The sequence below is a fragment of the Gambusia affinis genome, linkage group LG02 (assembly GCF_019740435.1).
Source record: "Gambusia affinis linkage group LG02, SWU_Gaff_1.0, whole genome shotgun sequence".
Classification (NCBI taxonomy): domain Eukaryota; kingdom Metazoa; phylum Chordata; class Actinopteri; order Cyprinodontiformes; family Poeciliidae; genus Gambusia; species Gambusia affinis.
The window spans coordinates 2,426,005-2,438,024 of record NC_057869.1 but is presented as its reverse complement, the minus strand read 5'-3'; the positions used below and the strand labels follow the sequence as shown (position 1 = coordinate 2,438,024).

The following is a 12,020-nucleotide window of genomic DNA, read 5'->3' as shown; positions in this document are numbered from 1 at the left end:
CAGCATTTAGTCGCATTTCTGCTGGTAAAAAGCTTTCCAGAGCTGGTGGATGGAGCTGCAGATCTGGTGATTTTGTCCCAATATTGACAAAAAAATAAAATAAAAAATCTAGATTGGGAATTTTGTGTACCCGTTTGACCAACTTTGTGAATCTGTTGGAGTGTTTAAAACTGCTGCACTGGTGCAGTTGTCACATAAATTGGTAATTCAGCACATTTATGTCAATATTCACTTTTCACTTCCACATCAGTATTGAAGAGAAAACAGTTGACCGGTGCGTCCCTATTTTTAGTTCTTTGCCTTGCTGATGTTGTTTATACCTTTCATCCGGGGAAAGCCGTTGGATTTTTGGCAACTAATTGTTACACTTTTGGAGTTTTGTACGTTTAAAGTTTTCCACCCGAATAAAAAAGTCCAAAGATCAAATCAGAATTGTATTGGAAGTGGAAAAAGTGTCTCGGTGCATCCCTATTGGGAGTCCTTTGCTGAAAATGCGAAAGCGTCGAACCTTTTTGGTTGCAACTTATGCTTCTTATCTTTTATCCAGTTGAAGCTGTTGCAGTTTTTGGCAACTACTTGATACATTTTTGGACTTTTGTGTCCATTTAAATCGTTCCATCCGAATAAAAAGTCCAAATGTCTTTTGTGTGAACATTTCGGTCGTTGTCATTTGTTGTACGGACGGATATCGGTTGGAAAAGCGTTGCACATCGCCCAACCTTAGTGTGGTGCGCCGTGTGTCTGAGGGATGTGCTCTCATCAACGGCAGCAACAGCCAACAATCAGAAGAAGCAGCAAATCATCCGGGAAGTCCCCAGCGTGTCAGTGAAGCTGAAGGCAAGGCACAGAAACGACACGTTGCTCCTCTGCAGCCTCTGGACAGAACCGAGTGACCCGACGGCGGACAACGAGAACCGCGAAGGAGCAAGAGACACAGCAGCTACGGGAACCAGTGAAGCCCAAACTTCCCCCAGGGATGTTAAAACATCAGCAGACTGCCTGACGCCACCCGGTTAATGACACACGGCCCGTGGACGTGTTAATACCAACACAAACCAGCAGCAGAACCGGTCAGGGCTGTACCTGTCCAACGGCACAAGCGGGACGCAGACGATGCGACGGTGGACGAGTCGTCTTGTGTCCCTGCAGTAATGACACGTCAGTGACAACAGGACAATTTCAGGGTTCATCAGCTGCAAAGGGACTAAACAACTCACAAAACCACCAAACAAAATACAGCAGTTACTGTCTGAAAACGAACAACGGTCCCCAACCCGTCGAGCCGAACCAAGAAACTACCAAGTGCAGCATGAATAAGAGGGCATAGTTGCACTCTGCTCTAAATCTGGACTTTCCCCAAAGCAACGACACAGAGAAGCATGAGAAGAGCAGACGGGTTGACCTTTAACCCTTCCCCTGTCTGAGGATTACAGATTCAACTGGTCTGGGCAGAGAAAAAGGACAGAGAGCAGAGGAGAAGGGTTAAATAATGGCATGTTGCTTTAAATCGTCATGGCAACTAGGCCTGTCACAATAAATTCTGCTGGACGATAAATTGTCCCACAATTTATTGCAATAAACGATAATATTTTGGTTCTGAGATCATTTTCAAGTAATATAATGTTAATTGTATAATAAAAATCAATAAACTCACTGAAACTGAAAAACTCTTTAAATATAAATAAACAAAAACATCAAATTAAATGACTTATAATATCTCTGTATACAAAACTATTCTTTAAAAAAGGTTTAGTTGAGACCAGAGCAGCAGACTGAAAACTTTTATCATCCAGTTTTAGACAGAAAGAGAAAAACAATAAAACATGCCAATAGAAAATATTCAGTTCATTTTAATTGATCATGCAATTAATTGATTTATTGCTTATTGCGACAGGCCTAATGGAAACAAGTGTGTGTTCAATGTAATTACATGCAAACACACACAGACACACAGACAAACACAGACAGACAAACACACACACACACAGACACACACACACACAGACACAGACAAACACACAGACAAACACACACACACACACAGACACACACACACACAGACAGACACGCCGCTGAACAATGACTGATCAGGCGATGGGAACAGATCAGGATGTAAAACAGGGTTCCCACCTGAGGGTCATGAGAAACAACTGTGATTTAAAAACGGTGAAAAAATATTCAAATTGTATTTGTTTTACATATTTTTGTAAGATTTTACCAGAGCTAAAATGGAGAAGATAGTCGTGTTTAAAATCCTTAAAATGGCTTTTATTTCCATTCACACCAATACATTAAAGTTACTGCATATTTTATTCTGTCAAGACACAATAAAAATTTTATAAAATGTGTTTTCAAACGACAGAAAGTGAAGAAAAAGTCACACTAAAGCTGAAAAAAAATGATAATTTTCTTCAAATGCCAAAATTAGCTGTATGAAATGACATGACAGCAACGTCTCGGCTTGTTTAGCCGCTCATAAGAGGAAAAAAATGGGGGTTCATTTTTGAAAGTCATATTTTAAGCTTGGTATTCATTTAGTTATTTACATATTTAGTTGAAGAATTTGTTTCAATTAATATGAGTTACAACAACATTTAATTTCCCTTTGGGATCAATAAAGTATTTCTGAATTGAATAAACATCCAACTAAATATTTAATTAGCAAGCTAAATATTTGGCTTCAACCTAATGTTTAGCTAATATCCCAATTCACTTGCCAATAACCGAAAGTCGACTACCAAAATAAAAAAAACCTTTTATGGTGGCAGTCAACTTCCAGGTATTGGCAAGTGAGTTTCTATGTCAACTAAACATTTAGCTCTAAACTAAATATTTTTTTAATTAACTAAACATTTAGTTTGAAGCTCATATTTAGCTCAGAGCTAGATATTTAACTAATTTACAAATTCACTTGCCAATAACCAGAAGTGGTAATCTAAATATTTAGATCGGACGTTTTGAAGCTCAGTATTTAGCTTCCAACTAGGTATTCAGTTTGTACTAAATATTCAGTTTAAATATTAGCTAAGATTTGCATACTTAGCTAATATGCTCTTGTGAAATAACTGGAACTATCAAACTGGCAGCTTTTATTTTGGTAGTAAACTTCCAGTTATTGGCAAGTGAATTTGTATATTACCTACATATTTAGACTTGAGGCTAAATATTAATTTCAACTGGAATGGTATATTTCCTTTGCACTTTTCAGATGTTGAGTAAAATTTTTAATAAAGTAATGATAATGTTAGCTGAGTTTTAGCTGATCACCCTATTATATGCTCTACTAAATGCCTTGACATGCATGTAACAGCTAAGCTGCACCACTAGGGGGTGATGCTGTTGTAATAACATAAAATTAAAAAGCATTGCTAAAGCAATGCTAGGCTAAAAATCTCCAAAAACAACAACATCTTTGTCATTGTTCATCCTAATCTCACACATGTTCACCCATGAAATTTCCTGTTTTCACATGGATGCACAACAAACTGCTAGAGTTCGCAGTTTAGATTTTGCTTCAGTCAAAAAAGAACCTGAAAGGCATCTTCAAATAACGATTATTACTGTAGTCAAAATGCAACACTTTGGAATTCAAAACGGCAAAAGTAGCACAAGACTCTGTGTCTTGCAAAGCATGTGTGTTAGTTTTTCTAAATTAATGTATTTTTGTGGTGATACAACAATCTTCTGTGAAGTAGAGTTCTGTAAAAACTATTAGTGTTTAGTTTGAAGTCAAAATATGTTACGTTTCAGGGGGTTAAATGTATTTCAGCACCTGTTCACAGCAAACATTGCCTCCAAACTTTATAAAACAAACAGCTTATTTCCATCATATAGAAAACTTAATTCTGCTTAAACTCAAAAACTCTCATTTCTACATTATAAAACAACGTGTTTTATCATTTTGTGCTCTGCTCCATTATTAGGAATCATGTTAGTGAAGTGAGGGGAATCCTGATAGTAAAAAATAAATAAAAACAAACATATGAAAATGAAAAAAACTCATCCAAATCTGCCATGTTAGCCACCTCTCTGACAACACCACCATTAACTGGCCTCCCCCTTAATAAACATACCTTCCATTATTTACATGCTTTAGTCCAACAGAAAACACATTAAGAGTGTATTCACACCAGCCCAGTTCAGTCCACTTTAATCAAACTCTGGTTCGTTTGATTAGAAAGTCCAACGATTTAAATGCAAACTCCGATTCACCTACCAACCTCGGACTGGGTTTGACTGAAGTGAACTCTGATGCAAATGTGAACACCAAGCGGCCCAGAGACCGTTCCAAAAGTAGGAGGGAGATCACAGCGCAGGGCATTCTGGGGACAGAGTGAAGATTTTTCCCTGAGAGCCTTCAGTGTGGATCTGCTTTTAAAAACGCTTCAGTGATCATTGTCTCCATGACGTTGCCCAACCAAATACAAATACAACCAAAACAAATGCACTATGCTACCGCTAGCGGGAGAAATGATATTAAGCCAAAGACAAAATAGAAATCGTCCAACTGCTAAAATCTGCCACTCCATTTTTGTTTACATTTCCTGAAGAAGGAAGTTGGATTCAGTGTCATCTTCAGAGGTTTTTGTGTCGTTTCCTTCAATGGTTCTTGGTGCAGCGCCCCCACAGGCGAGGAAAGGAACAGGTTGCTCAAGTAGTTTGATTGTTTTGGCTCAGAGCAGAGAGAAAGAGAACCGCAACAGCTGGACATTTAATAAATGCTGCAACTCTGGTTCCCAATAAAACTGAGTTTATCCAGACTATCAGGTGTGACAACACCTTAAATAATCCTGGTTCATGCCGCAGGAACCATGGGAAACCGTAACAAGGAACTAACAACGACCAGGCGGGAAAACGAATGAAGCAACAGGATGATTTCTGCATGGCACGGAATAGATGGTTAGGAAAATGTTACCAGATATATTAAAATTCTTCTGTTACAACCTTTGGAAAATATGTTGACATTCTCAACATTTGTTCATAGGGCTTAAAATGAAGGATTAGTGGGAACCCTGGTTAGACAGAGAATGTCAGTGTTAGAAAAATAAGAGTCCAAAGCGGATGAATTAAATAAAAATTTGGTAGAAAAACAACAAAATAACGGAAACCTGAAAATGCTGGAGGCCCATGTGGAATAAAAAAATAAAAAAAATTATCCAAAGTAGAAAAAAACTAAAAGTTTGAAGGCATGCGAGACAAAGGGAGGTGCAGTGGAAAAATACTTGAAAGAAGCAGACGTACCATTAGTCGGATGCTTTGCAAACGACACAGAAAATCGCTTTACTGCCGGCATAGACAACAACTCTGAGGAAATAAACAAAATAAAATAAATAAAAAAATCACTAGAGTCACCATGAACCAAAACAGCTCACATGTATCATGTTGTGCAATTCCCTGGGCTTTTCTAATGTGCTTGGGGGAAAAGTAAGTGAACCTAAACGAGTGAGTGGTTCGACAATCAGAAGGATGTCCTGGTTTCAGGTAAAACAGACAAAATGCTTGAAGATGTTTTACTCATGGCTGTCAGTGGAACATCTTCAGATGAGGAAGTGACATGAAACCATTAAAACTCAAAGAATAAACAACGAAAAAGTAAAGAAAATTCAAGCCTCCGCTTTCCTTCACACAGTTAAAGTCAAACCAAGACGAGCCAAACGACAACAGTCGGGTATTCTGAGCAAGCTGCTGCAGAAAAACATGCACTAACCCTTTAATATGTGGAAGAACAGGCTGGATGAGTTTGATTCCCTCCATTCCTGAAAACGAGGTGCAACAAGATGGATGACAAAGACCAACGGTGAGACAATCAGGACGATGGAGGCGAGTCGGCACAGTCCCACACTGACACCTACTGGACAACCGCAGCACTGCAGTCACAACTCAGCGAATGGTTGGTTTTAATGGTTTTAATGGGAATTTATTTGGATCTTTATGTTCTCTCCTCTTTGGAAGCATGTCTGATAAATACATGGATAAATGGAGTCCAGATGTCTTCACAAATCTGTCTGTAAGTGGAGGAAGATGGTGGAAACTGTTGGACTGGGCAATATGTCAGATTCAAATCTAAAGATCCAGACTCCAAAAAGCCTGGAGAACAACTGATCAAGACCAAATTTAAAGGAATACAAGAAAGTAAAGCTGATCGGGATTAAAAATCATAATAGCTCAACAATAAGACAACTGATTGATTTATTTTATTTCATCTTTCTTACCTTTTTTTGGCAGGTTTAAATGTTCCAGAGCATCAGACAGATTTTAATATCAGACAAAATTAATCTGCTAGCACAAAAATGTAGTTTTCCATCATATATTCCTATTTCCTAAGAGCATTAGAGCCATGGTAAGAAAAAAATGATGAAAATAAAGTTAGATTGCAAGAAAAGTTACAATATTGCAAGAAAATATCACAAGAAACAATAATCACAATATTGTGAGAAAAAAGTAAGAAAAATTAAGTTCTAATATTATCCGAATAAAGTTGTATGACAGTGAGTCAAAACATTATAAGAAAAAAATCGTATTAATTTAAGAATAAAGACATACAACAAAGTCATATTCTAAGAATACCGTAGAAATAACATGAAAAAAAGCCTTGATAGTCGCACCACCGTAAAAAAATCATAATAATACTAAATTATTATCGTATAAAAGAAGCCAAATTTATGAGAATAAAGTTTAATAATACAACTGAGTGTGTGACGGACCCTATAAACCTCTGGGCGGACAACAACAACTCCACCAAAACACTGAGATAATAATAAAACTTGGGTCACCAGTGAGCTAAATGAACTGCCAAATTAAATAAATTAGTTATTGAGGATTACAGAATCCTAATCTAATCAAAGTTAAGATTAGCGACAGCAAGGAGAAGAATCTAGAGACGACAGTGCAGAGGAACAACATCAGAGATGTTTGTTCAGGGATGAAGAAGATCAAGCAAACGGGCAAACGCTAGTGACTCGGCACAGTCCCACATTTCGAGTAACCATGGCAACGTAATTCGCCAAAAAAACTAGCCAAATTCAAGTCAAAACAAATTCAAATTTTCTGTCAGAAAGAGAGATTAACTGAATCCTGTCACTCACACATGGCAGTTTTCAGAGGATTAGTTACCATAGCAACAAAACACTGGGGAGGGCGGGGCTGGAGGTCAGAACGACAGAGCCGCCATTTTAGCGGAACACTGCCAACAGGCAAAATGGCAGAAGACCAAAGGAAGCAATGTGACCCTAAAACTGACAGCCACAATGGACTTTCAAAATAAAACCCACACACATCCTACAAAATAAAAGCCTTAATATGTTAAACTAGAAGTAATTACTGGTATAACCCAACCGCTGTTGCACATAGTATATATATGACCTTTTAAAATGAAGGTTACAGAAGATTTCAAAATAAAAGCCCCAGGCTACCATTCATTCATTTTCATCCCATAGTCAAAACTTTCAGAGCTCAGCTCACACCACCCCTCACTCATCTGTGCTATTACTGAGTGAGGTACATTAGCCTTTGTCCAAAAGTAAGCATTTTAGCTATTTCTTTTATTTATTAGCTATGTTTAGCATACTGAATGGAGCAAGTCAAAGTAAGAGGGCATGCTAGTCATGTCCCACATGCCACTGCTAGCATTTAGGCTAACTTTAACTTTGCACTAAGGTTTGCATACCAAACGGAGTAAGTCCATGTTAACCAACATGCTTGTGATTCTCCACATGCTATTGACTACATTGTAGCTTTCTTTAGCATTGATGCTAATCTTTAGCATCAGAACGTTGGGTTCCAACTGACGGGCACACTTTGGCAGGCCTCGTTTACATTTCTTCAGAAATGTTCTAGTTGATTTAAATGTTATTTCTGATACTAATTTTCTGATTCATCAAATTGCTTTGATCCTCCAACAAGAGATGGAAAAAGGAAATTATCAAAAATGAAAATATTGTATTACCTTGTAATAAAGTCAATATATATTATCCAAACTCCTGTTTGTCTAAAATCAGAAGCTACTCGACAGCAATTATGCTAAATGAATGTAATAATTATTGACTAGTGAATAAAAAACATTTTAAAAGTTTATGTTTCCTTACATTTTTTTTAGCATTGCCAGTAAGTTTGCATAGGGAGTCACAAAGGCATGGAAAAGTTCAGTTTACTCTGATTTAACTTCAGACAGCAAAAAGAAATGTGTCTATTTTTTCTTGCTGTCTGAAGCAAGAAAAAATAGACACAGAAAATATCTGGTTTCAACTGTAAATTTTCCAAATTTAGAGTTTTAATCAAACATTGGATTATTACAAAACTGTGCAGCTGGAATAAAGACTTTATAGAGAAGTCTTGAAAGCACCCAGTTGCATTTTCAACCAACTGTGAGCTTTCAAATAACATTGTATCATTAATTTAAAAAATGATTTGTAGGGATAACAACTATTACAACTACGTACATTAAGGGTGATAATAACATAGAAGAACAACGTAATAGGGATCACTTGGCTGTAATTTACTCCAGTTGTTAGGTCAAAATAAAAATAATCTACTGCTTTCAGATGCATTTAGAGTTATGATAAAAGGCACAAACTCCCCAGAAAATATAAAATAACCAAGTAATTTTAGTGGAGGCATTTACAATAAAAACTGAGCCGGTTTGCCCACACTGCCACCTGGTGGCGATGGATTCATGTAACTGCTTTGTAGAAGTACGACTTAATTTACCTGTTATTACCTGTCTCTCACCTGTGGTTTACGTACGAGTCATCTGGATTTTCTGCTGCCCTCCACTCCCAAATATTTCAGAAATCCTTCCAATATGGACTCTGACAATCTGCTATGATACAAACAGGCAGGTTCTGTCTATTTCTCACCAGGATCTTCATCTTCTGTTGCACTCTCTTTCTTTCTATTTTCATCTTCAGTCTTTCCATCATCTTTTGATTATCAGAAAATATGCTGTAATTAATAACTGGATTCCACATAAAGCCAAAGAAAACAACCAATACATTTTAAATCTGGATTTCACAATAAAAACTGAAGTTAAAATAATGCAAACTCTCCTGATATGAAAATTATTCACCTGGCAACTTTCTCACCTGAGTCCTCTTTCTTTTCACTTTCTTTTTCTGCCTCCTCTTTTCCATTCTGCCCTATTAGTTAGAAAGCAAAAAATATCAAAATAAGATGTAAATATATAAATAAATCTACACAATATAAGTATGTAGCCTTATTCTAAATCAGGGGTTTTCAAAGTATGAAAGGGTGAGCCCCCCTCCAAGGAGCACAATGCCTGCCGCACCCCCCCCCCCCCTTTGAAAAAGTAACTATAATCGGACTACTGATTACTCCTTGAAAAAGTAACTTAGTTATATTACTGACTACTTGACTTGCAAGTAACTAAGTTACATTAAAAGTAACCTTTTAGTTACTTTCAGCAGCTGCCAACAACAACGCTCTGCCTCCTGTGAAAATCACACTGATCTTTGCTAATACTTAATTATCAGCTATTTTATAATGGTAACATCAACAATGTGTCTCCACTGATAAGGTTGAACTGAAGAGGAGATTGTACAAAAAACAAAAAATGTGAGTAATTTGTGTGGTCCACTGTTGTCTGGAAACTCTAAGTAGGATTTTAAAGCCCCCCCCCCCCAGCCTCCAGATTCTGTTACGGCCCTGCGTTTGGTGTCGCAGCGCACAGAGCTCCTCCTGAAGCTCCACAGCTCAGATGATTGCACAGATTTGTGACACTTACCGTAATATTAATTATTATAACTGTGTTAACTTGCCATTATAATTATTGGCAACTACGGACACGTTCATTCGTGGTTGTTTTCACGTTTATTGTGCTGTTCATATTGATCTCGATGTTTGCAGTTTTCTGGAGCACGACGTCATTCAGAGGTAATAAATTAAGTTGACATTAACAAAGACACAGCGGGACGGATCATCCTGGAAATGATGAACAAGGAGAGACTGAGTAAGACTCCCTTGATGACGGACAAATTCTGGGATTTATTATGAGTCTCTGTTTATTCCCAAACCCAAATGAGTAACTTCACGTTCAAAAACGAGCCCAAAAAGGCGCAACCAGCAACTAGTTAAATTTTCAAGCGACTTTAAAAAAATGAAGCCCAAAGCCGCTTATAATAATCGGACTTGTCGACAGAAACTCAAAAATAGTTCCAGTTTTTCCACCGACAAAATGCGCATCTCCCTCCATTGTTTAAATTTCTGTTGCATAGAGACGTCGGTCACTCGACAAGACGAGTAGAGGAAATACGATTAAATAACAAAAGAAGATAGTAACGCAAAAATGATTTTGATAAGTAACTGTAGTCTGACTACTGGATTTGAAATAGCAACGCGTTAGATTACTCGTTACTGAAAAAAGTGGTCCGACGTCAGTAACGTTACTGACATCACTGGCCAAAACATCCTCTAAGGTGGGAAACATTTCCACTGATCCCCACTCCACACGCGCACCCCACAGTACCAACTTTTTTCTAAAAAGACGTTTCTCTCACATCAGTAGACAGCAAGCAAATAGCTTTTCCGGTTTATTTTTTCCCTCGCACCGCGCCTCCCCTAACGTGCTCTGGCGCCCCCCAGGGGAGGCGCGCCTCACACTTTGAAAACCGCCGTTCTAAATAAATATTGAGATTATTACAAAAGAATGAGTGAAAATCAGAAAATTGAGCTGAAAGTGACTATTTGAATTAAAGTTAATTTAAAATCATACTACAGAAATATTCTGAATTTATAATCACTTTGTTGCCTCAAATCACCTGGCAACTTTCTCAGCTGATTCCTCTTTTTTATCCTGCTCACTTTTCTCTGCCTCCTCTCTTTTACCAAGTTCTACTAGTTAGTAAATAAAAATACAAAATAAAGTGTATATATATATATATATATATATATATATATATATGTATATATATATATATATATATATATATGCATAATATCAATAAATAGAATTAATCTCAGCAAATATTGAGAATATGACATAAGAAAATCAAGTTAAAAAAATTGAGCTGAAAGTGATAAGTTACATGAATAAAAGTTAATTTAAAATCACATTAAAGAAACTTCCTGACTTGATAATCACTTTATGGAACCACTGGGCAACTTTCTCACCTGGCTCCTCTGTTTTATCCTTCTCACTTTTCTCACTTTTCTCACTTTTCTTAGTCTCCTCTCTTCCACTCTGTTCTATTAGATAGAAAACAAAAATATCAAAATAAAGTGCTTATACACATAATCTATGCACAATATCAACATAAAGCCTTAATCTGAGTAAATATTGAGATCATTACATCGAAGGGAGTAAAAAAAAAATGGAGCTGATTGTGATAATTTGAACTGGAATTAATTTAAAATCAATTTCCTGACATGAAAATTATTTTGTGACCTCAACTCAAATCATCTGGCAACTTTCTCACCTGATTCCTCCGTTTTACTTTTCTCACGTTTCTTGGCCGCCTCTCTTTTACTGAGTTCTACTAGTTAGAAAACAAAAAAATATCAAAATAAACTGCATATATATATAAATCTATAAATAACATAAATATATAGCTTTATTTCAATAAATATTGAAATGATTACATAGGTAGGAGAGAAAATTGAGCTCACAAAATTGAGCTGAAAGTGACAAGTTTAATAAAAGTTAATTTAAAATCATACTAAAGAGATATTCTGAATTGATAATCACTTGTGGCCTCAAATCACCTGACAACTTTCTCACCTGATTCCTCTTTTTTATCCTTCACTCTTTTCTCACGTTTCTCACTTTTCTTGGCCTCCTCTTTTCCACTCAGTTCTATTAGTTAGAAAACAAAAAATATAAAAATAAGATGCAAATATATAAATGAATCTACACAATATGAATATATAGCCCTACTCTCAATAAATATTGAGATTATTGCATAAGAATGAGGGAAAATCAAGTTAAAAAAATTGAGCTGAATGCAGGCCCAGCGCCATGGGGGGGTATTGGGGGGGCATTGCCCACCCACAGAGTCAGCCGTGTCCCC

At 36.8% G+C, this 12,020-nt stretch overlaps 1 protein-coding gene across 23 annotated transcripts in view; it reads right to left on the bottom strand.

Moving 5' to 3' along the window:
• The window catches only part of ppip5k1a (diphosphoinositol pentakisphosphate kinase 1a), a 56,079-nt gene that overhangs the window by 7,939 nt on the left and 36,120 nt on the right, over positions 1 to 12,020 (bottom strand). For 8 of the 23 annotated variants that reach the window (XM_044105555.1, XM_044105597.1, XM_044105576.1 and 5 more), the window contains 7 exons: positions 11,732 to 11,806; positions 11,430 to 11,489; positions 11,125 to 11,199; positions 9,081 to 9,134; positions 8,856 to 8,918; positions 5,242 to 5,304; positions 1,084 to 1,143 (listed from right to left, as the gene is read on the bottom strand). The exons of 3 other annotated variants lie outside the window; for them this stretch is intronic. In XM_044105555.1, coding sequence (XP_043961490.1) covers positions 1,084 to 1,143; positions 5,242 to 5,304; positions 8,856 to 8,918; positions 9,081 to 9,134; positions 11,125 to 11,199; positions 11,430 to 11,489; positions 11,732 to 11,806 — 450 coding nt within the window. The remainder of the gene's footprint in view (positions 1 to 1,083; positions 1,144 to 5,241; positions 5,305 to 8,855; positions 8,919 to 9,080; positions 9,135 to 11,124; positions 11,200 to 11,429; positions 11,490 to 11,731; positions 11,807 to 12,020) is intronic. 12 more of the 23 variants (XM_044105613.1, XM_044105650.1, XM_044105632.1 and 9 more) reach the window with 8 other exon arrangements.